The following is a 27,285-nucleotide window of genomic DNA, read 5'->3' on the forward strand; positions in this document are numbered from 1 at the left end:
AGTCGGAAGCCCGGCGCGGACCGCGGGGACCGCGGGGACCGCGGGGACGGCAGCCCCGGTTGCCCACAGCGCGCAGCCCGCAGTCGGCCGCCGCCGGGGCTCGGGCCGCCCTGGCTGGGGATGGCGGCGGCGGCCGAGTCCGGGGCCCGAGGATGGCTTGGCGGCGGCTCCCCTCGCCCTGGCAGCCCGACCTCCAGCCCTGAGCTGGGCGCCGGAAGCCGCTCGCGATCGGGGCCAGGGTCCGGGCCGGGGTCGGGGCCGGAGCGGTCGGGCGCCAGGCCCCCAGTGCCCGCCGCGCCGAGTCACAGCTTCAGGAAGGTGACGCTTACCAAGCCCACCTTCTGCCACCTCTGCTCCGATTTCATCTGGGGGCTGGCCGGCATCCTGTGTGACGGTGAGCGCCCGAGACCCCACCGCGGACCCCAGCCCCGGCTCTCTGCACTTCCAGCAGGGGCCTCCCCGGGACAGAGCCCCTTGCCCTCGGGGCAGGAGCTTGCCAGGCCCAGACCTCCCGGCGGAGGCTATGAAGACCAGCTCCTCGCGGGGTCTGGGGGGCGTCAAGCGGCCGCGGCCCCTCCCCAGGACGATAAGGGAAAGAACCGCTCCCTGGGCGTCCTCACCTGGGTTGGAACCCGCTGAGGGAAGAGCGCGACAGCCGCCCGGTGCAGTGACCGGGGACGAGGCCAGCCAACCCTGGGCAGGTGCAAGGGCCAGCAGCGTGCGTGGCCAGGCGGGACCGGCCTGGGCCACTAGCTCCCGCGGCTGCTGCTGGTCTGCTCTCTCTTGGGCGTGTGCTGCTGCCCGCAGGGCTGCCCGGGCTCAGACTCCCAGGGAGCTGGGCCAGGCCTGCCACCCCAAGTGTGACGTGCCCCGACAGGGCCCCAGCCCAGCCGCCAAGCGAGCCTGGTCGGGCGGGGAGGCCCTCCGTCCTCTGGCTCCTGGGCGTCTCCACGCGTCTCAGCGGGAGGTGGGACGGGGCGGGGCGCCCCTGCCCTGCCCAGGGAGACAGGCCCGGGGCTCTGGGGACCCAGGAGCCTGGGGCCTGGTGTGCTGAGGCGGCTGGGCTGGGTCTGGGGGGAGGAGCTTCCAGGGAAGTAGCCGGTCCCCCACACAGGTAGGACCTCCTGCTGGTGGGCGCTGGGTCTGAGGGGCGAAGGAGCTTACGGAAGGGAAATGGGGGTGATGTGCGGACACTCTCCCCAGCTCCGGAGGGTGAGCTGGTGACCTCGGCACGCAGAGAGGCCTGGCAAGGGTGTGGGAGGAAGAGCGCCTTCCCCTGCCAGGGAGCACCCAGGATGTGTGAGGAGCAGGGGCTCTCTCTGTGGGCCAGAGGAGGAAGCTGAGCACCACCTGTCCAGAGCGGCCGCCTTCCGAGGCTGTGCCAGGCGGGCGCCTCACCCTGCTGCAGCCCTCCCCAGGATGGAGGGTGCCCTCCCCAGGACGGAGGGTGCCCCCTTGCTGCCTCCCAGTGGGCTCAGGAAGGTCTGGGAGAGTGTGAGGGTGGGCCCACTGTGAGCTCTGGGCCATCTGCCTCTCCAGGCAGGGCCAGCTGCCCTCAGGGGCAGGGCATACTGGTCCGTCAGGCTGGCCCTGGTCCGGACAGCCACCTTGTGTGTGGGAGGGGTAATTGGGGGTGTATGCAGTTGTGGGGGGCAAGGGAAGAGTGTCCCTGGAGAAGGGCAGGCAGAGATGCAGGAGCTGGCCAAGTCCCCGCCTGTCTACCCGCTGCCAGTAGAGACTGGAAGGAGTTGGGCCTGTGTGTGTGTGGGGGTGGGTGGGGGGTGGACAGGGCCCGCTCAGGACACCAGAGCGCATGGTCATCCTGGATGGCCAGAGCCACCAAGCTGCTCCTCACTCAGCTCTTGGGGGTGGGGCTGAGGACCAGGCTGTCTCCACGCTCTCTCCCTACCCTGATGGCCAGGGTTAGGCTCAGGAAGGTCTGGGAGAGTGTGAGGGTGGGCCCACCGTGATAAGCTGTCTGCCCTGGCGCGGCCTCCCTCCTGCATGCCAAGCCCTGGGGTCTCTTGATTCCTGGGCAGGACAGGGGCCAACTCACAGGGCTCTCGTTCCCACAGTTTGCAACTTCATGTCCCATGAGAAGTGCCTGAAACACGTGAAGATCCCCTGCACGAGTGTGGCTCCCAGCCTGGTCCGCGTGCGTATGGGGCTCGGCAGCTGCACCTGCGCCTTTGGGGGGAGGGCGCAGAGGGTCTGGGGGCCCGGCTCCTGTGGTGGGGGCTGGGCTGGGAGTGGCCCCCTCACGCTGCATCCCTGTCGCAGAGCCCCTCCCAGGGCAGCAGGGGGCCTCCCTTCCCCAGGGCTCTGACCCTGTCTTCTCTGGGGTCCTTGGCACCCAGCAGCCTGTGGCTGTGCTTCCCTCCATCTGTACTTGATCCAGCTGGCCCCAAATGTATCAGCGAGGGGAACAGGCCTGGGGGTCGCCAGGACCTGTGCAGCTGGGCCTGAGCTGCAGAGGGGGCTGTCTGAGGTCACGCCCTGGGGCTGCCCCCAGTCAGTCCCGCACAAGGAACCGGCGGAGTCGGCATGCCGGGTGGTCCCTAGCAGGATCCCCTGGGAGCATGGAGGGGCCCAGAGGCACACACAGGACCCCGTCAGCAGGGCTTGGGAGGACTGAGGGGCCAGGGCTGGTGATGGCAGCTCCCTAGGCAGAGAGGAAGGGAGGCCTGGGGATCCAGGCTGAGGCTGCGCTCTGTCCCTCCCAGGTCCCGGTGGCCCACTGCTTCGGCCCCCGGGGGCTCTGGAAGCGCAGGTTCTGCTCCGTGTGCCGGAAGGGCCTGGAGGCGCCGGGCCTCCGCTGCGAAGGTACCGCCAGCCTCCCTCGTGGCCCCGCTCCAGAGGCCTGGTCTCTGCGGCCGGGCGGCCCCGCCCCCGATGCGGTCGGGCCGCAGGTCTGGGGTGGGAGGCCGGGAGGTGGGTGCGGGCCATCGCAGGGCCGCCCCCTGCGTGCCGAGGTGGGCTAGGCGGGAGAGACGCAGAGAAGCGGGTTCCCATCCTGCCGCGGGGTCGAGGGTGCTCCTGTCTCTCACCACGGGCCCCCAAACGTTCAGGAAAGTGAGGTCCGGGGAGGGGCAGACCCAGGCCCGAGCAGGGGGCGGGCATGGTCGGTGGGCAGCGACCAGAGGCCCCCTAACCCTGCCCGCCCCCCAGTGTGTGAGCTGCACGTTCACCCCGACTGTGTGCCCTTCGCCTGCAGCGACTGCCGCCAGTGCCACCAGGATGGGCACCGCGACCACGTGAGTGCGCGGGGCCTGGGGGAGGCCGGGGAGCGCGGCCGGACGAGCAGCTGACGGCGCTCTCCGTAGGACGCGCACCTCCACCACTGGCGGGAGGGGATCTTGCCGTCCGGCGCGCGTTGCGAGCTCTGCCGGAAGACTTGCGGCTCCTCGGACGTGCCGGCCGGCGTGCGCTGCGAGTGGTGCGGCGTCCAGGTGGGCGCGCGGGGCGGGGCCTCTGCGGGGCGGGGCTGGCGCGCGGGGGTCGGGGCTACGCCGCAGGACCGGGTCCTGGGTCTTCGGCACAGCTCGTCTGCATCGCGCTGCCCTCCGGCCTTTGAGGGTGCAGGGGAGACTCAGGTCTCTGGCTGGGGGCACTCGGGGTGGGTCCGCCTGGCCTTCTGCGCCGGAGCCCCGCACTCGAGCCGCACCCGCTCCCCTGCAGGCCCACTCGGTCTGCTCCGCGGCGCTCGCCCCCGAGTGCACTTTCGGGCGCCTGCGCACCCTCGTCCTGCCCCCCGCGTGCGTGCGCCTCCTGTCCCGAAACTTCAGTAAGATGCACTGCTTCCGGATCCCCGAGAGCGCGGCGCCGGAGCCCGGTGAGCGGGGCGGCGGGGAGGAGTGGCCGGCGCGGGGCCGGGCCCTGACTGAGGCCGGCCGTGACCTTCCCGCAGGGGATGGGGAGGACAGCGCCGACGGCAGCGTCTCCGCCGGCCCGGGCCGAGAGGTGGGGGCGCCTGAGTCCGGTAAGTGGCCCCTGGCTGTCCCCGCTCCCACACCCCGGGTCCCGCTCCCCCGAACCGGCCCTCACTCCACGGACTTGCACGTGCTCTCCTGCGGCCCAGGCAAGCAGACTCTGAAGATCTTTGACGGCAGCGACGCGATGCAGCGAAACCACTTTCGTGTAGTCACGGTCCCGCGCCTGGCCCGGAGCCAGGAGGTGCTGGTAAGAGGGGGCCCGGCCGTGGGGGACCGCAGGCACCCACAGGCCTGGCCCCGGCAGGCCCCACCTTTGCTCCCCTCTCGCAGGAGGCGGCTCTGCGGGCTTACTACATCCCCGAGGACCCGCAGGGCTTCCAGCTGCAGGCGGTCCCCACACCCGCGCAGCCTGGCCACACCGCGGCTGCGGGAAAGGTCTGGAGCGCGGGGCCCTCTGAGGAGGAGGGCTGCAGAGCGGCTCCCGAGGCCTGGGTACTCCGCGCTCTGCCCCGCACCCAGGAGATCCTGAAGATCTACCCGGCCTGGCTCAAGTGAGACCAGGTCCCAGCAGGGCCGTGGAGGGTGGGGGGAAGGAGCGCGGGCTTTGCCCACCCAGCTCCCGAGCGTGTCCCCTGCAGGTTGGGTGTGGCCTACGTGTCCATCCGTGTGACCCCGCAGAGCACTGCCCGCAGCGTGGTGCTGGAGGTCCTCCCGCTGCTTGGGTGCCAGGTGCGTGCCCGCCCCGCCTGTGTGCCTGCCCCGCCAAAGTCTTGGGGTGGCAGGGTCCCGTCCAGGTCTGATACCCGGAACTGTACCCCCACAGGCCGAGGGGGTCGAGGGCTTCCAGCTGGTAGAGGTGCACATGGGCAGCAGACAAGGTGAGGGGGCAGCCTGGCCCACGCCCTGACCGCGTCTGCCCAGGAGCTCCAGGACACCTGGGCGCCTGGGGCTAACGGTGGCGTCTCAACCCCGCAGTCCAGCGTACCGTGCTGGCGGACGAGGAGCCCGTGCTGGACCGGCTCCGTGAGATCCGGCAGGTCAGTGGGTGCGGCCGCTGGCCCCTGGGGAGCCGCTGGCCCTGGGGCACGGCCTGCCCCTTGTCGGCAGGGAGTCTGCCCTGAGGACGCCGAGTCGGCGCTGGCCGGCAGCTGGCCGTCCTTGCCCGAAGTGCCTCCCCTCCCGAGGCCCCCGTGTGTCCCTCCTCTCCTGTCCTCCCCTGTTCTGGGGGCTCTTGGCCTGGGGTGTCTCCCCTTTGGCCCCTGTTGGCAGAGCGGGGGGTGTCCCTGGTGCTCCGCTCAGCGTCCCCTCTCTGCAGACGTCCCTGCGGCAGATGAGCCAGACGCGGTTCTACGTGGCTGAGAACAGCGTGCTGGCCCCGCGCATCTCTCTGTTTGTGGGCGGTCTGCCCCCAGGCCTGTCCCCCCAGGAGTACCGCAGTCTCCTGGATGAGGCCGTCGCCAGCAAAGGTGCGCCTGCCTGGACTGCCGTGCGCTGGGCTGGCGGGGCACCTGGCCAGGGTCGGGGAGAGGCCAGGAGTCCTGAGGGGGGGCCGGGGGCTGCGGTGCCAAGGCGGGGCCCTCCTGCTCCTCTGTCCCTCAGTCACGTGCCAGACTGGTTCCTGACAAGAGGATCTCTGTCCTCACGTCTGAGGCCCAGGGCCTGTTATTCCTCTGGAGGGTTTCTGAGCCTCCTGATCTGGGCCCTGGGGCTGCCCTGTGCCTGAAGTAGGGGGCACTTCTGGGCGAGTGAGCTTCCCTTATGGGGGGTGTGAGCTGCTCTGGTCTGGGAGGCTGGGTGGCCACAGGCCCTGGGGGCCAGTCCCCGGCATCCAATCACAGTGCCCCCATCTTTGCAGCTGCCTTGGTGACGGTGAGCCACGTGTATTCCGCCCAAGGTGAGCCGCTGCAGACCGAGGCTAGGTCTGGTCAAAGGTCACCCTCAGAGCAGGCGGGGCAGCCCCGCCCTCTGGCTTCACCTCGTTGGGGGCCCAGAGGTAGGGGAAACCATGGTGTTTGTTTCCCGGCTCCCAGCTGTGATGCTTTTGCTAAAATGTGACTGAGGTGCAGAGAATATTCTCGCCACAGCCTGTCCTGCTTGCGGGTTCCAGCGTTTATCCTGGGAAACTTTAGATCTCCCCAGCAGGAGGACAGTGTCGTGGGGCGCGTGTCCCCCCTCTGGGGGCTGACAGCAGCTCCCAACACCCTCTGTGGCTCTTGTGGGCCCTGGGGTGTGTCTGCCCCAGCCCAGCTCCGGTAGCCTTGCTCCGTCCACCCAGCATCTCCCATCTCTGAGCCTAGCCGTCCTTGAAGGCCTCCCCCAGGGGAAGGAGTCACGCATGCCTCGGGACAGGCTGGCCCAAAGTGGGCGTGGCCAGAACTGGGGTCATTCCCCTGCAGCTGGGGCCCTGGCCCAAGACGCTGTGGGGGCCAGGACCTTCAGACAGGCACCCGAGCTCACCGCCCACCTGCCACAGGTGCTGTGGTGCTGGACGTGGCCTGCTTCGCGGAGGCCGAGCGGCTGTACATGCTGGTCAGGGACACAGCTGTGCGCGGCCGGCCACTGACTGCCCTGGTGCTCCCAGAGGTGCTGGTGAGTGGCGCCAAGGCGGGTCTGGGGGTGTGGCTCCCATGCGGTTTGTCTTTATCTTGGGCCGTTGGAGCAAAGTCCAAACGTCTGCTACAAGGCCAGCTCACTCCTCGGGAGGGGCTGAGGTCTGACCCAGCCCCAGCCGGCCAGCCCTGCAGGGTGCACGTCCTCAAGCTGCCACGTGTGTGACTGCGCTGGCAGCCGTGGTGCGATCGTGGGCCCTGGCCCCACTAGCCCTGCCTGGGAGGCCCCCGGACCCTGCTCGCACCGTGGGCCTCCTCAGTAGGTGATCCTCCCCGACGCCCGAGGCGGTCCCGAAGTCCCAGCAGACCTTGTCCTCTGCTCTGTGCCCTGGTGCACCTCTGGTCCTCAGCCCTGTTGGCTGCCCAGGGCGCCTCCCATCACCAAGGGTGTCCGTGGCCCCCGACTTGAAGTCGGGCAGAATTACAGCAGAAAGAGTTCGGGCTGTGGCTGGGGGCCACACCTTGCGGTCTCTGCTGCCCTGGCCAACCGTCCAGACAAGGGCGTGGCCGTGGCGGGCCCTCCCGGGGATCCTCCGCCTGCCCTGCGGCCAGAGACAGGTGAGCCCTGCCGGCCCTCTCCCCGGCAGCTGCCTGCCCTGGCGAACGGGGCGAGTGCTGCCTGCAGGCCGCCCTGCCCCGGGGGCGCACACACGCCCTTTGCGCGCCCACAGCCTCGAGCCACGGCGGAGCTGTGTGCCGCCACTGCCCACCGTGTCTGTGCCTGTCTGTCCCTCGTTACCCAGCGGCCCCCGCGGCAGGGACCCCAGCCCCCCACCCCCACCAGCTGGGGACCCCTGCTCTCTTAAGTGCCGTTTCTGCTGTGTGTGGGGAGGGCCTTTACCCTTCGCTGGGGTGAGGTGTGGCGCGGCCCTGTGTGCCCATGTGCCCCTCCTGACTGCCGGCCGGGTCCCGGTGGCCTTCCCGCCTGGGCTCCTGGGCCCGTGGGCCAGGCGGGGGTGGGGCCTGAAGACATGTCATGGCAGGGGGCACCATGCTCAGGCTCCGGGCACCGTCCCTGCGCGTTGGCCAGTGGTCTGTGGGTGCTCTCTCTACTGCTGGGGGTGGCCACATGGTCTCCCTCCCAAGGAAGGCCAGTCCCAGACCGGCGTGGGGGGCGGGCTGCGGGTCGGGGGAGGCCTGGCTTCCCCCGGGGGCCGTCCTGCAGCCCCTGACGCAGCCCGCACCCGTCAGCACACGAAGCTGGCCCCAGACTGCCGCCCCCTGCTCGTGTTTGTGAACCCCAGGAGTGGAGGACTCAAGGGCCGTGACCTGCTCTGCAGTTTCCGGAAGCTGCTCAACCCCCACCAGGTCTTCGAGCTGACCAGTGGGGGGCCGCTGCCCGGGTGAGCGCGGGGGCGGCGCGGGGCGGGGCGGGGCGGGCGGGGCGGGGCCCTCCTGCCCGGGGCGGGGCGGCGCGGGGCGGGGCGGGGCGGGGGGGGGGGGGGGGGGCGGGGCGGGGCGGGGCGGCGCGGCGCGGCGCGGCGCCCTCCTGCCCGGGGCGGCTGCGGCCCGCTGGCCTCTGGCGGTGGCGGACACGCCGTGTCTCCCTGCTGCCAGGCTCCACGTGTTCTCCCAGGTGCCCTGCTTCCGGGTGCTGGTGTGCGGCGGGGACGGCACCGTGGGCTGGGTGCTCGCCGCCCTGGAGGACGTGCGGCACCGCCTGGCCTGCCCGGAGCCTGCTGTAGCCATCCTGCCCCTGGGCACAGGTGGGGTCGCCGGCACGCCAGGGGGGTGGGGGGTGGGGGTGGGCTGGGCTGGGCTGGGCTGGGGGCGGTGCGGCGGGCCGGTGCGGAGGCGGTCTGTCTTGTGGCTCCCAGGGAATGACCTGGGCCGGGTCCTGCGCTGGGGCGCGGGCTACAGCGGGGAGGACCTGTTCTCCGTGCTCCTGTCAGTGGACGAGGCGGACGCCGTGCTTGTGGACCGCTGGACCATCCTGCTGGACGCTCACGAGCCTGCTGGCGGGGAGGACAGCGAGGCAGATGCAGAGCCCCCCAAGGTACCAGCGTGCCCGGGTGAGGGTGTGGTGCCCTGTGGGTAGCCGTCTGTCCTCATCCAGGCCACTCCCCAGCGTTGCTCTGAGTGCTGTTCCCAGGCGGATGGGCAGCGGAGAGCAGGGCCACGGGTGCTGGGCTCGCAGGAAGCGGGGAGCCCCTGGGGGTCGACAGGGTCCAAGGGAGTCGCATCCTGCCCTCAGATCGTGCAGATGAGTAACTACTGTGGGATTGGCATCGACGCAGAGCTGAGCCTGGACTTCCACCAGGCGCGGGAGGAGGAGCCCGGCAAGTTCACGAGCAGGTCAGGGCGCAAGGGCGGCGCGGTGCTGCCCGGAACTTCCTGGGGGCTCACCAGCCGTGACCAGGGGCGGGGGCCCCTCGTGACGCCGAGTCCCCTGCCAGGCTGCACAACAAGGGCGTGTACGTGCGGGTCGGCCTGCAGAAGATCAGCCACTCGCGCAGCCTGCACAGGGCCCTGCGGCTGCAGGTGGAGCAGCAGGAGGTGGAGCTGCCCAGCATCGAGGGGCTCATCTTCATCAACATCCCCAGGTGCCCACGCCGCCCCCGCCCCCCTGTCCTGCCTGCCCCGTGCACGGGGCTCCAGTCCCTACCCTCCTGCCCAGTCTCCTTCTGGCCTGCATGCCCCCCACACACAGGGCTCCTGGGCTCTGGACCCCGCCCTCCTGTCCAGCCTCCCTCTGACCTCTGTGCCCCTCCCTCTCATGCAGCTGGGGCTCAGGGGCCGACCTGTGGGGCTCTGACAGCGACTCGAGGTTCGAGAAGCCGCGCATGGATGACGGGCTGCTGGAGGTGGTGGGGGTGACGGGCGTTGTGCACATGGTGAGCGTGGGGGCTGGAGACAGGGCCCTGGGTGTGCACGCGGGGAGCGTGGGGGCTGGAGACAGGGCCCTGGGTGTGCGCACGGGGAGCGTGGGGGCTGGAGGCCAGGGCCCGGGGTGTGCGCACGGGGAGCCTGGGGGCTGGAGACCGGGGCCCGGGGTGTGCGCACGGGGAGCCTGGGGGCTGGAGGCCGGGGCCCGGGGTGTGCACGCGGGGAGCGTGGGGGTGGAGAGCAGACCCTCAGTGCCGCCCGCGCCTGCTGAGCCTGGCCGCCCTTCCGCAGGGCCAGGTCCAGAGCGGGCTGCGCTCGGGCATCCGCATTGCCCAGGGGTCCTACTTCCGCGTTACCCTCCTCAAGGCCACACCCGTGCAGGTGGACGGTGAACCCTGGGTCCAGGCTCCCGGGCACCTGATCATCTCGGCTGCGGGCCCTAAGGTACATCAGAGTGGGGTTGGAAGCGGGCTTGTGACTGGTGGGCAGTCCAGCCATGGCTGGCTCTTCTCTGACCCTGAGAGGTCACAGGGCCGGATAAGGCGGCCAGCCCTTAGCCACCACTCCGTCCCCCTCCATGAAACTGGCTGAGACAGGGGTGGTGGCTCTGGGCCCTGTGGCCAGGTGGCCTGAGTTGTGACCGCCCCTGCGTGCCCTGGGACAGGTCCACATGCTCAGGAAGGCGAAGCAGAAGCCCAGGAAGGCAGGGCCGCCCAAGGACGCGCGAGCAGATGGGGCACCAGCCCCCGAGGGGGACCCCAAGTAGTGGTGCGTCCTGGAGCAGCAGTCAGCGGCGGACAGATGTGCCCACAGCTGTGGCCTCTGGCCTCCCTGTCTCTTCCCCATGCCACGTGGAGACTGCTGGGTGGGTGGTGAGGGGCTCCCTAGGGCCCAGGTCGCTGTCCTGGAGGACACGCACCCCTCTGGAGCCCCTCTGCCACCTCTGGGCCCCTGAGCTGGGCAGCACCAGACCTCAGCAGTGCCCTGAGACACTCCTGCAGGGCAGCTGGCTCTCTGCGCCTTGGGGGTGCCCAGCGCAGTCCCAGGACACCCCAGCCACTGGCTTCCCAGGCCACGCAGTGCCTGGCTGGCCCATTCTGGAGCTCTGTGGGGACCCTGGCGTGACTGGGCTGGGAGAGGCAGGCCCTGAGGAAGCTGGGTGGGCCTGGCCCCCCGGGAGGTGTGCGGTGCCCTGGAGGCAACAGGAGCTGGCCCGGCCGGGACCCCCGAGGAAGTGAGGCGAGCGTGCGGCGGGAGAGGTTTAATCGGCTGGGGAAAGCGCTTTGCCCCCCACGTGTCAGCAGTCAGCACGCGGGTTCCGTGTCCACCGAGCAGACTCGTCTCTGTGCTTCTCCGCGTGGGGACGGGGGACACAGATGGGCTGCGGGGGGGTCACTCAGAGCCCCGGAGTCCAGCCGGCCCGGAGCCCTGTCTCGGCCCTGGAGGAGCCGGGCCCAGCTGCCTGGGGACCCCGAGGCTGGGAAGGGGGGTCCAGAGGCCCCTCTGCCTTGGCGCTGGCTCTGCCAGGCCCGCACCCTGGGTGGCGGCCGCACCCTGAGACTGGCCTCGATCTCAGACACGGCCCTGCCCAGCCCTATGCCCGCCAAGCTCGTGCCAAAGCTACCCAGACACGGGCACCACGAGGGCCGCGGGCCTCCAGTGCCCGGTGTGTGTCCCTCGGGCCTGTGCTCCTGGGGGTGGAGTCAGCTTCTGCTTCGCAGCTGCACCAGTTGATGGGAACTGTCTTGTCACTGTTGTTCGGGTGGACGAGCGCCCTGCGTGTAAGCGAGTCTGAGTCTGTGTGAGCTTCCTCCTGTGTAACCTACCCCCTGAAGGTGACCGTAATTTATATCTTGGACAAATAGAGTCTGGGCACCCGCCCTGCTGCTGTCCGTCTCCTGCGTCGCTGTGCCCGGGGCGAGTCGTGGAGGGTGGGGGGTGCTCTGGCAGCCTGCTGGGGCCTCTGCACTGGGGTGTAGACTGAGTCCAGGGAGGGGCTGGGCCTCCGCCTCCTGCCAGCCCTCTGGGGCTCATCTCTGCTGGCTCGAGCAGACAACGGGCACAAGCAACACAGTGAAGCTGCCTTGAGACTCTTCTCTGCAAAGTGGAAGTAAGCTGAGGCAGAACAGGAATCTTCACGAGGCCCTCGAGGTGGGGCGGGGTGGGGCGGCGCTAGCAGGGGGCAGGGAGCAGCAGGGACTGGGCCTCGTCCGCGGCCCCCGGCGCCGGGCACGCGCGCACAGGCCCCAGCAGGCCCCGCAGGGCCCGCAGGCCGGCCAGCGCCAGGCGCACCAGGAGCCGCAGCAGCAGGAAGGCGAAGGGCACCGCGATCTGCATGGCGTGGAAGATGGCCGTGCTGAAGCTGCTCAGCACGCAGGTGCAGGCGAAGGCCAGCAAGCTGGCGCAGGGGTACAGGGCGAGCTTGGCAAACATGAACGCGTGCTCGCGGCCCCCGAAGCGCGCCGAGGGCTGCAGCGTCTCCCCCTCCCGCAGCAGGGCCGTGGTCCAGATGGCGAACTGGAAGATGCTGGCCAGGAAGATGATGGCGCAGCTGACGCGCACGCTCTCCAGCTCGTCCCGGGGCTGCTGCGCAAAGGCTGACGTCTGCTGGTAGGCCAGGGGCAGGCCGCCCACGAAGGCCAGCGAGAGCGTGTTGAGCAGCCCCATGGGCCGCGTGGCCCTGCGGATGTGCAGGAACAGCGAGTGGTGGGCAAACCAGAGCAGGCCCACCGTGGCGAAGGAGCCGAAGTAGGCCAGGAAGTGCGGCCCGGACTCGCCCAGTGCGGCCACCAGGCTGCCCTGGAACTTCTCCTTCACGTCCTTGGCGTCCGGGACGTTGTCCTCGCTGAGGGGAGAGAGACACCAATCTGCAGGGGCCCCGCCTCTGGCATCCGGTCAGCGCGGCGGCCCCCGCACACTCGAGCTCCGGATGCGTGAGCAGCACGTGCGGAGCTTCGGCGGTTCTCTGTTGACACGCGCGGGGCCTTCACCTCAAGCTCAAGTTCCACTGCGGCCTCTGCTGTCTAGGCTGACCGCAGCCCCTCTGGCGTGCACGGGTGGTGCTGGGAGGCCTGCACCCCCCTGCAGGGACCCTTCCATGGGGCGTGGCCCCACAGGCCTTCGGGGCTTTGCCCGGGCCGAACTTGACTGTAACAAGAGTCTCAGGCACACGGGGGAGGTCGTGGACGACAGCCACAGCCTGGACAAACCTGGCAGCCCCATGCACGCTGGCGGGTGGGGGCAGGAGACAGCCTGGGGGCTCCCGGGGACCCCCGCCTGGGTCCTCGGGCTGTGCCTCTTGGGGGAGAAAGGAACCTTGACGTATGGGGCGCCCAGCCACAGCTGCCCCTCACTGCCACCCAGCAGGGACGAGGCGGGCAGGGCTCTGGCTCAGGGCAGAGCCTCAGTCTGGGCCTCAGAGATTTGTGCCCATGGACATTTGCTCCTAATTTTTTAAAATTCACAAGTTACAGTAAGAAAAAGCTACTCAGAGAAGCTTAGGAGCATCAAGTCTTTACATGATCAGATACAAAATGCAAAATCAGAGTTTCGATGTTAACAAAATATGAATGTACAGAAATATGGCCAAGGAACAAAGAGGCTTTGAAAAGGATGGAAGATTTGGAAAAGGAGTAACTTAGAAACGAAGATACAACAACAGGCTGGAACTCTGACCAACGCAGAGGCTGCCTGGCCAAGCGGCAGAGCGGGCACGGGAAGCTGGGGGCCATGCAGCAGCCGCCCACCGCCCGCAGCTCCGGGGGGAGCCAGCCCTGTCTGGGGCCCGCGGGTGGGAGTCCCTTGGGAGGGGGGCCCGCGGCTCTCACCAGATGTCCAGGATGAGCAGAGTAGCCACAATGGCGTAGACCCCGTCACTGAAGGCCTCCACTCGCTCCTTGCTGAGCGGCTCGTGCAGGTCGAAGGTGAAGACCTCCACGCTGTGAGCCGGGGGCTCTCTGGGGCCTGTGGCGGGCCGGGGAGGGGTGGCCGAGCCCTCAGCACTTTGGGCCAGCGGGGGGCCCTGCAGGGACGCCCGGCCCATGCTCTGCGGGCCCTGGCGGCAGCCCCGAAGTACCCCGGGACGGTCCCACCAGGCACCTACCCACAAGCTGGGCCCTGCACCAGCCGGCGGCCTTGCTCACGTAGGGCAGGAAGATGACCGTGGCCATCAGCAGGTATGACTGTGCAGAGAGAGCACTTCAGGGGGTGCTGAGGCCCGGGGGAGCGCAACTATGGCAGGGTCAGGGTGTGTGTGTGCGTGAACAGCAGGCTGAGCGGAACCTGAGCTGGGTGGGCAGACCCCCGACCCGAGCGTCAGCACTGATGGAGACAAGCCAGATGGAGGTGGGGACGGTGGGCCAGGGAAGTGATCGTGCTGGGAACTGGAAGGTGGGCCCAGGACAGCATCCTGGATCCGGGGGTTGGGGGGTGCAGTGAGCACGCCTGGGAGGATGGCCAAGGGCTCACGGTGACCGTGGTGGGGACTGGAAGGTGGGCCCAGGACAGAATCCCAGATTGGTGGGGGAGGTGGGGCGGTGAGCACGCCTGGGAGGATGGCCAAGGGCTCCTGGGGAGCTGTGGAGGCGCTGGGCAGGGGGCTCTCCCAGGTGACGGGCAGGCGCCTCAGGCAAGCCGGTGAGGGGTTGAGAGGCCAGACCCCGGCTGCGGGAAGGTGGGACATGGGGGAGGGGCTACCTGGGTCCCAGCCCCAAGAAGACCCTCCCTGCTTTGTGGCAGCCCAGTGCCCTCCTCCCCATTGCCACCACTCAAAGGTCCAGTCCCCTCCCTGCCCAGGATCCTCACGGCACTCACAGCGCCCACCCAGGGGCCTCGGCTAGGCCTGCTCCTTGCCCAGGCTGCTCACTCCACACCAGCCAGGCCCTCTGTCCTCCACGCAACAACCTCCGCGGCCTGAGCCCGGCCAGAGCCGGGGGCTGACCCACCCACAGCGCGGGCGCTGCAAACCCCAGGCCTGCCCTCTGTGCTTCACCCCTGCTGGCCTGCCCTGTCGTCGGGGAGCGCCCACCTGAAGGCCACGGTCAGGGTCACTGCGCCTGGTCCCGAAGGTCCCCAAGGGCCCTGACCAGCAGGAGTGGGGTCCACCGGGAGGTGCAGCCCCCACAGGGTGAGAGGACACGTCATCTCCCCCGCCCCACCCATGGCCTGAGCTGGGGGACCCTGGACCCCGGACCCCAGCCCCAGCCCCCAGCTCCATCCTGCAGGGAGTGGGCCTGCAGCCCTTGCCGTTCTGTTTATTTTAAATTTGGAACTCTCCTGAAACATTTACTAGACGTTTAAAATGCGCTCCTTCACACTGCTTGCGGTGCTTTGGGTTTCAGGGTTCACTCTGCTTCACCGGCGTGCAGGTAAAGGCAGGAGCTGCCGAGTCGCCGCTGGTGGGGCTTATCTTCCCGCCCACGTGAGCAAAGCGTCTCCAGCTGCAGCTCAGCCAGGACAGAATCAGGCGCAGCCCCGCCTGCGGCCGCCGTCTCCCAGCACTCTGAGGGGCAAGCCCACCGTGCCTGCCGCTCCCTTTCCTCCACTCTGTCCTTCCTGGCTCGGGAAGGTCTTTCCCTACTTCCTGTCTCAGTGGGTCACGGCCCCACACACATGCAGAGGGTCACGCATCCCGGGCCCGCTGGTTTGCACTGTGGTGGCTCTGGGCAGGCGCTGGACTCACCGCGGGGTAGAAGAAGAGGGAGAAGCCAGCGGCGGCCAGGCAGAGCGCGGGGCCCCGCACGACAATGCCCAGGATGTGCTGCCGGTAGAGGCCGCGGTGGGCAGAGTGCTCGATCTGGGGGCTCAGGAGGTGCGGGAAGTGGAAGGCGTAGAGCACGATCAGCGCCTGCGGGAGACGCTGCAGGCTGCAGGGGGCCTCACGCGGGCGCCACGAGTGCTGGGGTGAGGGGGCGGGACCCTCGCGCCGCTCGGGGCGGGGGGCATGGGGCCTCAGCCCCCTCTCATTCTCTGTCCACATCAGGATGCAGGCCCGGGCCCCAAGCGGGTGCCCGGGGCAGGCGCGCCCTTGCAGGCACGGTCTGCAGAGGCTCCTCAGCGGGGCCCAAGCCCACACCGCAGCTGTGCCCTGAGACACAGGAAGGCGCGGCACCCTACCTGCACGGCCCCGATGGCGGTCACACACACGCAGAACAGGAAGATGCCCAGAGGCACCTCAGGGAAGGCCACCATCAAGGAAAACTGTAGCCAGAAAACCCACAACGTCAGGGCCCCCGCGAGTCCGCTGGGCCAAGCCCGGGCCGCTGCGGAGCCGTCCGGGGAGGGAGCATCTCTGCCACGGGAGCCCTTGGGCCGAAGCGTGAAGCCTTTAAAGCTGAAGGTTTTCAGGCTCGTAAAGGCTCTCCAGACCCCAGCCCGCTGGGACGCACTGCCCTCAGAGCACGGCCCTCCCTCCGAATCCAGGAGCTGCTGGGTGAGCAGAGGGTGGGTCACTGGCGGGGATGCGCCCAGCTCGGCCAGGAGGCTGGGGTCTCCGGGGGCCGGGCAGGCATCTCCCCACCCCCAGCCCCACCCGCGCCCCGTGACAGGAACCGGCAGGCTCCTGGAGACCTCTGCAACCACGTGGTCCAGGCCGACTGCTGACGGGTCTGAGAGCTTTGAGGAGGGCGTGTTCTGGGGTCAGTGGAGGGCGGGTGCGCCTGGGGTGGACCTGGGGCCGGAAGCCCCGGGGACTCACTGTGAACGGCAGGAAGGTGATGGTCATCATGCAGGCCTGGGAGGGAGGGGGCGCGGCTGAGGGCGGCTGGGGGGCCAGCCCTGCACACCCGGGGCGAGCCACCAGCCCTGGCTCCTGGCGGTGGAGCTCCAGCCCAGGAACCGAAGGAGAGACTCACCAGGTTGAGCAGGGCCAGCGTGTCGTCTATTTTCCCAACAATTTGGAACAACCTGAACAATTCAAGGAAAAGAACAGAAGTCACTGTGAATAAATGTGGCTCTGACGGCATGAGATACAGACTCTCACGACGGCTTCACACTGAGGTGGGGAGGTGTGGGCGGAAGACTCCCAGGCAGGGAGTGGGCAGAGTGCCCAGGCCGCAGCCTGTCTCAGCCTCCACGGTCTCCCCGCTCGGAGCCCCGAGGACGTGGCCTGCTCCCCCCAGGGAGGTCTCTGCCAGGGCCAGGGCCGAGGGCGCCCGAGGGCCTGGGTGCTTCTCTCAGTCAGTGGCCTAGGCCGCAGCCCCTGCAGCAGAGTGGGGGCGCTGCTGAACCCCCAGACAGGCCGCTGCTGGGCTGACCGGCGCCGGCCGTGCCTGCGGCCTGTGCAGCTTCCTGCAGGACTGGGCTGGACAGCCCCCGGGCCGCCTCACTTTCTGTGAACAAGCAGGCAGGAGGGATCCCTCGAAGCCTCAAAAGGGGGTCACCTGTGCCCACCAGAGATGCCCACTCTGCTGGAGACACGTGTGCGCGGGACGGCGTTGTGAGACACTCGCAACCTTGCAGGCTCCTTGCCTTCCTGCACCCCCAGCACCCCGGCGGGGGCTTCTCCAGCCCGGGGGCCTCCTGGCCGCCCTGCCCATGGGGGCTCGCCACCACAGCTCCGGGCCCCGGTTCCCATGGGGTCTGGGGGCCTCCTGGACCCCCCGCCTGTGGGGCTTGTCACCACAGCTCTGGGATCCTGCTCCCCTGGGGTCTGGGGGCCTCCTGGACCCCCCACCTGAGGGTCTCATCACCAGAGCTCCGGGCCCCGGTTCCCCTGGGGTCCTGAGGATGCTTTTCCTCAGTGCCGTGCCCAGCACCCCGTCATCGTCCAGGCCTGGGGCGTGCTGCTGTGGCCATGTGCCTGTGAAAGCATCGGTGTGGGAGAGGCCTCCGGGGGGAGCCGGGAGGGGCGGCCGTCCACCCAAGCACACCCACCGCCAGCCTGACCTTGGGCCAGGCAAAGCCATGCCCGCTGGGTGCACACCCTGCCGGCTGCCTCCCAAGCACAGGCCCCGGCCTGCTGTACCTCGTGTGGGCTGCCCAGGCCACAGTCACGATGAGGAAGGTCATCAGGTACACAGCAATCCTGGTGGCGAGGAGCCTCTGGACACTCTTGTCAAACTCCTGCAACGGAAGTGGCTCCCACTGACCCCGTTCACCTGGGACAGGGCCCAGCCCCAGGACACACCCGGGCCTAGCTTCGTCCAAGCTGGCCCTGGGGCCCCTCCTGACATGCAGCCCCCTGGAATGTCTGCTCTGGAGGCAGAAAGGCCTCAGGCCTCTCCCAGGACCTCGGCAGGGTGGCCACGGGCCTGGCAGCCACAGAGAGACACGGCATTGCCAGGTGAGTGGTCCTGAGGCTGCGTGAGGCTGGGCGCGAGGCTGTGTGACTGCAGGCCGGGCAGCACGGGCGAGGGCTCATACGTCACCGTCATCGGGAACTCCAGATGCAAACCAACACCTCGCCCTGTCTGCGGGTCCTCTGAGCCCACGTGAGCAGCCCCGGTTTCTGGATCCCTGGGGCCTGTGGTCTCAATGAGCCTTGGCGCCGGCTGCCAGCCACAGGGCGCCCGCCCCAGCCCATGGTACCCGCCCTGAAGGAGTGTCCCAGCCACAGTCTGGCTCAGAGCCCTTCCGGGCCGGTCGGCACGCAGACTGGGGACTTCTCCACGGCGGTCAGCGGCCCATGGGTCCCCGTCACCTTCAGCATCTCCCGCAAACACCTGCCTCCCTGTCCTGAAAGCGGAGGCACTGGAGTCCCCGGAAGGTTCTGGAGCGGCAGGAGCGCCCACGCCCCGAGGCACGTGGCTTTCCTGAGCGCAGCCCGTGGGCCCCTGTGGGGAGGCGGCTCCCTGGAGCAGAGAAGGCCACACGGCCCTTTGCCAAGGTCATCAGGCTCGACCCGCATCTCGGTCTCGTTCAAACCCCGTGAGAAGCAACGACACCACCTCCCTGAGAAGATTCCCAGCAGCGTCCAGGCTGGAGCGAGACCGCAGCTGCACGCTGGCCCTGCCCAGACCCGCGCCAGGGTGGCCACATGGGGCAGAGTGTGGGCTGGGCACGCACACGCCCAGGGACTCGTCCCCTCCTGGGAAGGGCCGGCCTCGGAGGGGCTGGCCGTGTCGCTGCCTCACTTACCCGGTGGAGATGCTCCAGGCTGCCTAGCAATGGGAACGTGGCCTTACCTGCTTCTCTCTCTTCCCTGCTCACACGCCGGCCCCTCCGCTCCCCAGCACCTGCTTGGTAGGCCGCCCCAGGGGCCACGGCACAGAGCGGGGGAGCGTGCATGCCAGCCGCCAGGCGCCCCTGCCCTTCTCAGGTCTCCTCAGGGCTCAGCCCGAGGGCACCACCTTCATTCACAAGCCAGGACGGGGCTGGCAGGTTCTGGGGGAGAGGTGGTGGACAACCTGGCCCCAGCCCCCCAGCCAGGTGCCCCCAGCTGGGAGCCCGGCCTTGAGCCCATGGGCTGAGCCTCCTGGGCCCCCGCCTGCATGCACACACTGCAGACGGTTCCTAAGTACCTGCTCCGGGGAGATCTCTGTGTGGGTCACGGGCAGGATCTGCAACAGACACAGCGTGGACCCAGGGACGCTCCCTGGGCACTGACCACTCCCTGGGTCGGGCCGGCCCGGCCGCCCCTCCCGCCCCTCAGCGGCCCGGGGCCCCCACGGACCATCACGGTGGCGATGATGGACAGCAGCGCGTCGCTGAAGCTGAGCATGCGATGCGAGTGCTGGGTCCCGTCGGCCGCGTCCTCGTCTGGCGAGCCCACGGAGGCGTCTGCCTGGCCCTCAAGGGTCGGCTCTGGGGTCTGGGGCCCGGACATGGCGGGGCCTGAAAGAAGCACGGGTCTGAGCCGGTGCCATGTTCCTGGGGCGGGTGCCTCAGACGGGTCCGCTGAGTCTCCTTCACAGGAAACTGCCAAGCCACTGACGGGGCTTGCACGCCCACCGCAGTGAGCGAGCCGCAGCTGCTCCCCTCAGGGTCTGGAGGCTCCTTACTAACGTGGCGGCTTTCCAGTCTTAGCTGTGCTGACAGACGCGCCTGCCACTGGGGTCCAGCCTGTGCTCCACGGTGGCCAGCTGGGTGCTCTCCTGTGCCTACTTTTCACCTGCGCGCCTTTTGTGGCAAAGTGCCTGCTAGAATCTTCAGTTCACTTGTTTGGGGGGTTATTTGTACTTGTGTTGAATTTTGACAATTCTTCCCACACTGTGGTTAGAAGTCCGTTGTTAGACGTGTGATCTGCAGGCATTTTCTCCAAATCTGTGACTTGCTTCTCCTTCTCTCACCAATCTCCAGGAGGATGTAGGTTCCTTTTTTGAAATATTTATTTATCCGACTGCCTCGGGTCTTCATTGCATCATCCAAAACCAGGGACTGAGCCTGGGTCGCCTGCACTGCAAGGGGGGCTCCCACACATCAGGGGAGCACGTGCACTCTAAATTTCGTTGAACCCTAACTGACCGCTTCCTCTTTTGTGGATTATTCTTTTGGTGTCATATCTAATAATGCTTTGCTGAACCCAAGATCACAAAGATTTTGTGTTTTCTTCTAGAAGTTTTAAAGTTTGAGGTCTCACTCTTGGCCTATGATCAATTTTGAGTTTTTATATAACATGCAAGGTACGGTCACGTCCCCTTTCCTGCAGACGGACGTCTCATTATGCCAACACTTCATGTTTGAAAGACTGTCCCTGCTCCACTGAACTGCCTGTGCGGGCACCTAGGGCAAACACTGACAGACAGATCCGTGGGGTGTCTCTGGGAGCCCCCGTCCTGCCGAGGATGAGGCGCCTGTCCTTTGCGGCACCACACTGCCTTCGTGCCAGCCTCACGTCGGTCCTGGTGTCCGCTCAAGTCCTCCAGCTTTGTTCTTTTCCAGACCGTTTGGATGGTTCTCGCTCTTTGCCTCTCCCTCATGGTCTCCTGCTTGTCGGGGCCCCATTTCTCATTCCTACAGGCAGGAAAATGGGCTACAGCGGCCCTCACTGCCTGGCCCACAACTGGAGCTGGCCTGGGGTCAAAGCCAGAGGAGGAGGAGGACTGGAAAACACTGAAGCCTCAGACGGGCGTCACTCTTCAAGTTCCAACCCCCTTTTCAGCCTGTTGCCTTTTGTGCACGTTTTCTTCTACTATTTTGTCCAGAGCTTTCACCTGTAATCAGCGGGAGGGGCCGGCACGAACCGAACCCTTTCACTTCACAAAAGGGAGGCAGATGGAGCGGGGAAGGTGGGAGGGAGGCGTCTGCCAAACAGGGCGGGAGGCAGTGCGCTCCCTTAGGGCCTCTCTGGGGACAGACGCCCGTTGCATGGCTTCCTGAACTTTTTGCATGTTTAAGTTGTTTTCAATTAAGTTTTATTCAAAAAATCAGTACAGATCAAATATAGACACAGAAATTCTCAACAAAATGTTAACAAATGCAATTCTGTAACATATAGAAAGAATTATATATCATGCCAAGTGGGATTCATTCCAGGCATGTAAGGTTGGTTTAAAATTAAAAATTCAATTACTGTAACACACCATATCAATAGAAAAAAGACAAAACCATTATCTTAACAAATGCAGAAAAAGCATTTGACAAAGCACAAGCTGGAATCAAGATTGCCGGGAGAAATATCAATCACCTCAGATATGCAGATGAGACCACCCTTATGGCAGAAAGTGAAGAGGAACTAAAAAGCCTCTTGATGAAAGTGAAAGAGGAGAGTGAAAAAGTTGGCTTAAAGCTGAACATTCAGAAAACGAAGATCATGGCATCTGGTCCCATCACTTCATGGGAAATAGATAGGGAAACAGTGGAAACAGTGTCAGACTTTATTTTTTGGGCTCCAAAATCACTGCAGATGGTGACTGCAGCCATGAAATTAAAAGACGCTTACTCCTTGGAAGAAAAGTTATGACCAACCTAGATAGCATATTCAAAAGCAGAGACATTACTTTGCCAACAAAGGTCCGTCTAGTCAAGGCTATGGTTTTTCCTGTGGTCATGTATGGATGTGAGAGTTGGACTGTGAAGAAAGCTGAGCACCAAAGAATTGATGCTTTTGAACTGTGGTGTTGGAGAAGACTCTTGAGAGTTTCTTGGACTGGAAGGAGATCTAACCAGTCCATCCTAAAGGAGATCAGCCCTGGGATTTCTTTGGAAGGAATGATGCTAAAGCTGAAGCTCCAGTACTTTGGCCACCTCATGCCAAGAGTTGACTCACTGGAAAAGACTCTGATGCTGGGAGGGATTGGGGGCAGGAGGAGAAGGGGACGACCCAGGATGAGATGGCTGGATGGCATCACGGACTCCATGGACGTGAGTCTGAGTGAACTCCGGGAGATGGTAATGGACAGGGAGGCCTGGCGTGCTGCGATTCATGGGGTCGCAGAGAGTCGGACACGACTGAGCGACTGAACTGAACTGAACTGAACGCTTCTTCATGATAAAAACTATTTGACAAAACAGGAATGTAAGGAAACTTCATCAACTGATAAAGGACAAACATTACACTCAATGGTGAAAACCCTGAGAAACGGTCCTGTCTCAGACCAGTGGCGAGACAAAGGCCTCTGCTGCCGATGTTGTGCGGGACTTCCAGACACGGCAGCTGAGCAAGGAGAACGAGCTAGAAGGCACACAGAAGCCGTCTCTCTCTGCAGACGATGTGATGCTGTAGAAAGAGAACCCTAAGGAACCCACACAAGGAAGCTGTTGGAGTAAATGAGTCCAGCAAGGCTGCAGGAAACAAGAGCAACGCATAGAACAGCTGCGTCCCTACTCACTGGCAATGACCAACCCTACAGTCCACTTCAGAAAGCAATTACATTCATAACAGTGAAAAATACTCAGGAATAAATGTCTAAAAATGAATATAAAACATGGTTGAGATTAAAGAAGGCCCCAATAAATGGAAGACATCCTCTGTCCATGGATTAGAGAGCTTAATATTGTTAAGATGGCAACACTTCCCAAATTCACCTACAGATTCAATGCAATCCCTCTCAAAATTCCATCTGCCTTCTACGTACAAATTTACAGTTCAGTACAGTCCTTCAGTCGTGTCCGACTTTGCAACCCCATGAATCGCAGCACGCCAGGCCTCCCTGTCCATTACCATCTCCCAGAGTTCACCCAAACTCATGTCCATTGAGTCGGTGATGCCATCCAGCCATCTCATCCTCTGTCGTCCCCTTCTCCTCCTGCCCCCAACCCCTCCCAGCATCAGGGTCTTTTCCAATGAGTCAACTCTTCGCATCAGGTGGCCAAAGTACTGGAGTTTCAGCTTTAGCATCAGTCCTTACAAAGAACACCAAGGACTGATCTCCTTTAGAATGGACTGGTTGGATCTCCCTACAGTCCAAGGGACTCTCAAGAGTCTTCTCCAACATCACAGTTCAAAAGCATCAATTCTTTGGTGCTCAGCCTTCTCCACAGTCCAACTCTCACAACCAAGCATGACCAGTGGAAAAACCATAGCCTTGACTAGACGGACCTTTGTTGGCAAAGTAATGTCTCTGCTTTTGAATATGCTATCTAGGTTGGTCATAACTTTCCTTCCAAGGAGCAAGCGTCTTTTAATTTTATGGCTGCAGTCACCATCTGCAGTGATTTTGGAGCCCCAAAAAATAAAGTCTGACACTGTTTCCACTGTTTCCCCATCTATTTCCCATGAAGTGATGGGACCAGATGCCATGATCTTCGTTTTCTGAATGTTCAGCTTTAGGCCAACGTTTTCACTCTCCTCTTCCACTTTCATCAAGAGGTTTTTTAGCTCCTCTTCACTTTCTGCCATAAGGGTGGTGTCATCTGCATATCTGAGGTGATTGATATTTCTCCCGGCAATCTTGATTCCAGCTTGTTTCTTCCAGTCCAGCGTTTCTCATGATATACTCTTCACAGATGTTAAATAAGCAGGTGACAATATACAGCCTTGACATACTCCTTTTCCTATTTGGAACCAGTCTGTTGTTCCACGTCCAGTTCTAACTGTTGCTTCCTGACCTGCATGTAGGTTTCTCAAGAGGCAGGTCAGGTGCTCTGGTATTCCCATCTCTCTCAGAATTTTCCAGTTTATTGTGATCCACACAGTCAAAGGCTTTGGCATAGTCAATAAAGCAGAAATAGATGTTTTTCTGGAACTCTCTTGCTTTTTCAATGATCCAGTGGATGTTGGCAATTTGATCTGTGGTTCCTCCGCCTTTTCTAAAACCAGCTTGAACATCAGGAAGTTCACGGTTCACGTATTGCTGAAGCCTGGCTTGGAGAATTTTGAGCATTATTTTACTAGCGTGTGAGATGAGTGCAATTGTGCGGTAGTTTGAGCATTCTTTGGCATTGCCTTTCTTTGGGACTGGAATGAACACTGACCTTTTCCAGTCCTGTGGCCACTGCTGAGTTTTCCAAATTTGCTGGCATATTGAGTGCATCACTTTCACAGCATCATCTTCCAGGATTTGAAATAGCTCAGCTGGGATTCCATCACCTCCACTAGCTTTGTTTGTAGTGATGCTGACTAGAAATTTACAAGCTGACTCTAAAATTCATAGGGAAATGTAAGGAATCTTTGGGTATGTAAGGAGCAGCGAAAACAATCTTGAGAAGAACACCACTGAGGACTCACACTTCTCAATTTCAGAACTCAGTGCGAAGCTATGGTAACCAAGTCAGTGTAGCGCCGGCATAAAGACAGAGACACAGACGGATGCACGAGAAGTCAAGAGTTCAGAGGTCAACCATTATGTTCACACTCCACTGACTTGCAGTAAGTGTGCCAAGACCATCCAGTGGGGGAAGAACAGTCTTTTAAACAAATATCGCTGAGACAACTGGATATCCACACACAAAAGAATGAATTTGGGTATTACCTCACGCCACATACAAAGGTTAACTAAAAGTGGATCGAATAGGCCTAAATGTAAGAGCTAAGACACCGGAGAAAATCTGCATGGCCTCACATTCTGCAAAGAAGGCTGCAGTGTAGCACCAAAAGCACAAGCAACAGCAAAAATAAATGGAAGTTCATCAGAATTGTGGCTTCGGTGTTTAAAGGCCACTATTAAGAAAAAGACAACCCACAGAACGGGAGAAAACATTTGCATATTATGTATCTGGTAAGAGTCTAGCATCCAAAATACAAATAGAACTCTTAACACTTGGCAGTAGAAAGACAGCCCAATTCAAAAAACAGGCAAAGGACGTGAAAAGCCACCTCTCCAAAGAAGATATTCCACTGGCCAATAAACACATCGAAAGATGCTCAGCATCATTTGGTTGTATTGGGAAAAGCAAATCAAAACCACAAGACATTCACCCGCAGGATGGCGACCGCACAGATGAATGAAGGACAGCAGCGACTTTGAGTGAGAACTTGGAGAAAACAGAACCTTAGTGCACTGCTGGAGTGAAGTGAAGTCGCTCAGCTGTGCCCGACTCTTTGCGACCCCACAGACTGCAGCCTGCCAGGCTCCTCTGTCCATGGGATTTTCCAGGCAAGAGGACTGGAGTGGATGGCCATTTCCTTCTCCAGGGAATCTTCCCAACCCAGGGCTCGAACCTGGATCTCCCGCATTGTAGACAGAGGCTTTACCTTCTGAGCCACCAGGAATATAAACAGTAGGGCTGCTGCGGAAAACTGCACAGAGGTCTCTCAAAGTTTTAAACAGAGAATTAGTGTTGTTGCTGTTCGTTCACCAGGTCGCGTCTGACTCTGCACCTTTGTGGGCTACAGCACGCCAGGCCCCCGTTCCTCACTAGTCCCCTGAGCCTGTTCAAGCTCACGCCCACTGAGCCAGTGATGCCATCCAACCGTCTCCTCCTCTGTCGCCCCTGCCTCTTCTTGCCCTCAGTCTTTCCCAACATCAGGGTCTTTTCCAGTGAACTGGTTCTTTGCATCAGGTGGCCAGAGTATTGGAGCTTCAGCTTCAGTCCTTCCAATGAACATTTAGGGCTGAATTCCTTTAGGATTGACTGGTTGGATCTCCTTGCTGTCCAAGGAACTCTCAAGAGTCTTCACCAGCACCACAGTTCGAAAGCATCAATTTTTCAGCACTCGGCCTTCATGTCCAACTCTCACATCCATACACGACTACTGGAAAAACCATAGCTTTGACTATATGGACCTTTGTTGGTAAAGTGATGTCTCTGCTTTTTTTTTTTTTTTTAATACTTACAATGTCTATTTACTATCATGCCAGGCTCCTCTGTCCCTGGGGTTTCTCAGACAGGAATACTGGAGCGAGTTGTCTGCTTTTTAATATGCCATCTACATCTGCCATGGCAGGTGGCTCAGACAGCGAAGCATCTGCCTGTAGTGCAGGAGACCCAGGTCCGATCCCTGCGTCGGGAAGATCCTCTGGAGGAGGCAATGGCGCCCCACTCCAGTACTCTTGCCTGGAAAATCCCATGGACAGAGGAGCGTGGTAGGCTACAGCCCACGGGGTCACGAAGAGTCAGACACGACTGAGCGACTTCACTTTCCTTCCCTTTCTTCCAAGGAGCGAACAACTTTTGCTTTCGTGGCTGCAGTCACCATCTGCAATGATGTTGGAGCCCAAGAAAATAAAACCTGTCCCTGTTTCCACTTTTCCGCCCTCTATCTGCCATGAAGCGATGGGACTAGATGTCAGGAGAACTAATACAGGATGCCATAATTCCACTTCCTCAGACTGGGAGGTGCACCTGAAGTGAGCCAGGACTAAGCCACGAAGAGCACCTCAGCTCCTCCGTGAGTGCTGACATCACTGTGAAGGTTGGGCAGGGCTTGCGTGCTTTTCTGTGTATACATTATGTTCCGTATACAAGTGCATTATCAGATATCTTCTCCCAGCGTGGGCTGTCCTTTCATTCTCTCTCTCATACACGTGTGTGTGTGTGTGTGTACATGTACAGATACGTACATATTTAGAGCCTCCCAGGCGGCTCAGTGGTGAAGGATCCATCTGCGAGTGCAGGAGACACCAGAGATTCAGCTTCTGTCCCTGCGTGAGGAAGATCCCCCGGAGAAGGAGATGGCAGCCTACTGCAGTATTCCCGCCTGGGAAATCCACGGACAGAGGAGCCTGGCGGGCTGCAGCCACAGGGTCAGAGTCGGACACAGCGGAGCACGGACACACATACGTACTCAGGCCGACCGCCTGCTTTGCAGAGCAGTTCTGAGTCTGCAGAATAGCTGAAGGGAGCGTGCAGAGAGCTCTCAGTCACCAGCCCCTCCCTCCTCTGCTGTCACCAACCCTGACATTAGCGTGGCCCAGACGATGGGCAACGTGGACACATCACTGCACGGTAGCTTTAAGGGTGTCGGCACGTGCATGCCTGTGTTCACTGCCTCAGTGTCACACGAAAGGGCTTCACAGTCCTCAGCGCCCCCTGCGCTGCCTCTGTCCGTCCCTCCCCACCGGAAACCCTGGCGGCCGCCGGTGCTCTCGCGGGTCTCCGGGCTTGCCTTTCCCAGAACGTCGTGGAGCTGAAATCCGGCAGTACGTGGCGCTTCAGAGTGGCGCCCTTCCCCTGGTGCCGTGCTTCTGAGGGACTCTGTGTCTCTTCTGTGGCTCCTGGCTCTCTTTTCATCCCTGTGTAACTGCTTTACCCGCGCGCCAGTGCGGCCACTCACCCGCCGAAGCACGTGCGCGGTCGCGTCCCCAGGTTTGCTGACGCCCTGTTTATCTGCTCCTGCTCTTCACTCCTGTTGCTTATCTACTTTTTCATGGCTTGTTCTTTGGTGTCATATTAGAAACTCTCATGAGTGGCTTTCTAGAAGTTTCATGTTTTTTTTTTTTCTTGTATATGATGCAAGGTATGGATTAAGTCTTTTTTTAAACATATGGATATCCAATTTTTCCAGCATCATTTGTTGAAAAGACTATCCTTTCTCCAATTACCTTTATTCAAAATCAACTGACCATACTTATACTTGTGGGCCCACTGATCACTTAGGTATCTTTACAGCAACACCACACTATTTAGATTACTGTACTTTTATAAGAGGAGGAGGCAAT

At 63.0% G+C, this 27,285-nt stretch overlaps 2 protein-coding genes across 8 annotated transcripts in view; one reads left to right on the top strand and one right to left on the bottom strand.

Annotated features, from left to right (window-relative positions):
- On the top strand, nucleotides 1-11,247 carry DGKQ (diacylglycerol kinase theta). Of its 4 annotated transcripts, none has more exons than XM_042251774.1 (23): nucleotides 1-394; nucleotides 2,076-2,155; nucleotides 2,724-2,823; nucleotides 3,169-3,254; nucleotides 3,324-3,449; nucleotides 3,679-3,832; nucleotides 3,908-3,979; nucleotides 4,079-4,179; nucleotides 4,263-4,483; nucleotides 4,571-4,661; nucleotides 4,756-4,810; nucleotides 4,908-4,969; nucleotides 5,248-5,398; nucleotides 5,788-5,925; nucleotides 6,406-6,521; nucleotides 7,733-7,884; nucleotides 8,099-8,247; nucleotides 8,359-8,537; nucleotides 8,736-8,836; nucleotides 8,938-9,084; nucleotides 9,264-9,375; nucleotides 9,659-9,811; nucleotides 10,032-11,247. In XM_042251774.1, the coding sequence occupies exons 1-23, from the start codon at nucleotides 121-123 to the stop codon at nucleotides 10,131-10,133; spliced, it is 2,922 nt and encodes a 973-aa protein (XP_042107708.1). In that variant the 5' UTR covers nucleotides 1-120; the 3' UTR covers nucleotides 10,134-11,247. The 4 variants fall into 4 exon arrangements, 3 of the variants coding, with proteins under 3 accessions (XP_042107708.1, XP_027827147.1, XP_042107710.1); XM_027971346.2 differs by having other exon boundaries at nucleotides 5,788-5,826; XM_042251776.1 differs by lacking the exon at nucleotides 1-394 and adding an exon at nucleotides 996-1,114.
- TMEM175 (transmembrane protein 175) overlaps nucleotides 10,614-27,285 on the bottom strand; it is a 21,787-nt gene continuing 5,115 nt past the window's right edge. The window contains exons 2-11 of one of the 4 annotated variants that reach the window (XM_027971347.2): nucleotides 18,978-19,138; nucleotides 18,826-18,864; nucleotides 17,331-17,428; nucleotides 16,219-16,270; nucleotides 16,062-16,097; nucleotides 15,482-15,565; nucleotides 15,048-15,212; nucleotides 13,470-13,548; nucleotides 13,195-13,330; nucleotides 10,614-12,212 (exon numbers count right to left, since the gene is read on the bottom strand). In XM_027971347.2, the coding sequence (XP_027827148.2) occupies nucleotides 11,540-12,212; nucleotides 13,195-13,330; nucleotides 13,470-13,548; nucleotides 15,048-15,212; nucleotides 15,482-15,565; nucleotides 16,062-16,097; nucleotides 16,219-16,270; nucleotides 17,331-17,428; nucleotides 18,826-18,864; nucleotides 18,978-19,130 (1,515 nt within the window). In that variant the 5' untranslated portion in view covers nucleotides 19,131-19,138 and the 3' untranslated portion in view covers nucleotides 10,614-11,539. The other 3 variants (XM_027971348.2, XM_060417719.1, XM_027971350.2) reach the window with 3 other exon arrangements.

This window comes from Ovis aries, chromosome 6, assembly GCF_016772045.2.
Source record: "Ovis aries strain OAR_USU_Benz2616 breed Rambouillet chromosome 6, ARS-UI_Ramb_v3.0, whole genome shotgun sequence".
NCBI classification, from domain to species: Eukaryota; Metazoa; Chordata; class Mammalia; order Artiodactyla; family Bovidae; genus Ovis; species Ovis aries.